The sequence below is a fragment of the Penaeus monodon genome, chromosome 15, assembly GCF_015228065.2.
Source record: "Penaeus monodon isolate SGIC_2016 chromosome 15, NSTDA_Pmon_1, whole genome shotgun sequence".
Lineage (NCBI taxonomy): Eukaryota > Metazoa > Arthropoda > Malacostraca > Decapoda > Penaeidae > Penaeus > Penaeus monodon.
In genome coordinates, this window is record NC_051400.1 from 27896682 (window position 1) to 27898354 (window position 1673).

The following is a 1673-nucleotide window of genomic DNA, read 5'->3' on the forward strand; positions in this document are numbered from 1 at the left end:
GCATATATCTGGATACCCAGAATACATGATATTGATATATTTTCCAAAATTAAAATGCTTCTGTTGACTGATTAAAATATATTTGTACCATATGTTTCCTAGAAAGTTCATTATAGATGCTTCTTTTATAGTGTCACTTTGTGAATCTTTGTTTTAGTAAATAATGGAATTATGATTCATATTCATTCATTCCTGAATCAAAGACTTAAGATTTTTTTCTTCTCACACAGGATATATATTGATTCACAAAAAACATGTCACAGTCATCTTCCCTAGTAAAATCTCGTATGGGCCTTAAGCTACAGTAAGGATTCATCTCGACTGGCATGAGGACTTCTACATCCTCAATCTTTTTCAAGACTTCAAGATCTCTTTCAGATTCTGTTTTTGTGTATGATGTAAATATTACAGGTATATCTGGATTTTTTAGCATAATGGATAAAGAAGCTGGCCATGTGTCTTTCTCTTCACCTTCAAATTCATGAAAACCACAATTGAAGGAAATAATGACATCAGGGTTCTGGAAGTAGGAAGTCTTGGCATAGTCGTGGTACAGCATCTCACACATCTCGTAAATAATGGCCCGGTTTCTACTCTGACAATCATCACATCTGGACATTCCACTGTCATCTAGGCAGTGGTTATCTGGAAGTTCCTCACTCAAACCTGAATCGGAGAATAACTCAGGTCCAATGAACACGATATGGAGTTTCATTAGAGCTGGCAATCGATGAAGCATATATTCCCATCGGATGATGCCCAGCAATTCTTTTGTACTTTTTGCTCCCACTACATGAACCTTCAACTCTGTTAGCTGTTCCACAGACTTCCTCTCTTGGCCAAGTGAAAGTAGCTGCATACCATACAAGAGGGACAATGGATATGACAGTCTCTCAGACAATATTACAATAAGCTTTGGGTCTAATTCATCTTCAGAAACATCTTTGGTATTGAGCTGCGGCCTAAGAAGATCTACCATCTTCTTTGGCAATTTCTTATATTCACTATCAACCTGAGTAGGAAAAGGGAGATCTGGAACTCCTTTCTTGTACTCTACAACATCACACTTAATACAAAGAAGGTAATTATTACACCACTTTTCATGACGCTTAACATCTTCTGAACGGTGAACATCTGAACAGTAAAACACAGAATGACAACGACTACAATCTATCATGCGTGAATTATCCGACTCTCGGCATATCTCACACACTCTTGGATATAAAAATATTTCATCTTCAAAGACCTCCAAACGTCGTTGCAGGTTGATATTTGCAGCTACCTGCAAGCAGCTCCGGAATTCTTGCCAGGATCTTTTATCGTGAACTTTTACCTTTGCTTGTGAAAAGATATTCTTGCTGTTATCCACTTTGTTTGCTTGACAAAGGTGCCTATTGAAATATATATAACATTATTAATGGCAAAATCCATAAATAGCATTACAGTGACTGATAATCATATAAAGTCCTATAATGTAAATTTTAAGTGAGAGCAAAGTCATATATTGGTCTTTAAACCTAGTATCTAGTGGATTCACTAACTATATCAAGACTCATCAGAGGTGGTTATGATTTTTATAACTGAAGAACCAATATTTATACCCACACATGAGGCAAAAAAAGAAAGATATACACTGTATATACATGTGCATAAGCCCCCCACAAATTTTATTC

The 1673-nt window shown here is 36.1% G+C and overlaps 1 protein-coding gene across 1 annotated transcript in view; it reads right to left on the bottom strand.

Moving 5' to 3' along the window:
- Positions 1 to 1673, bottom strand: part of LOC119581894 (protein O-linked-mannose beta-1,4-N-acetylglucosaminyltransferase 2-like) — an 8417-nt gene that overhangs the window by 670 nt on the left and 6074 nt on the right. Inside the window, exon 4 of the mRNA XM_037930056.1 lies at positions 1 to 1391. This exon is cut by the window's left edge and continues 670 nt beyond it. Coding sequence (XP_037785984.1) covers positions 206 to 1391 — 1186 coding nt within the window. The 3' untranslated portion in view covers positions 1 to 205. The remainder of the gene's footprint in view (positions 1392 to 1673) is intronic.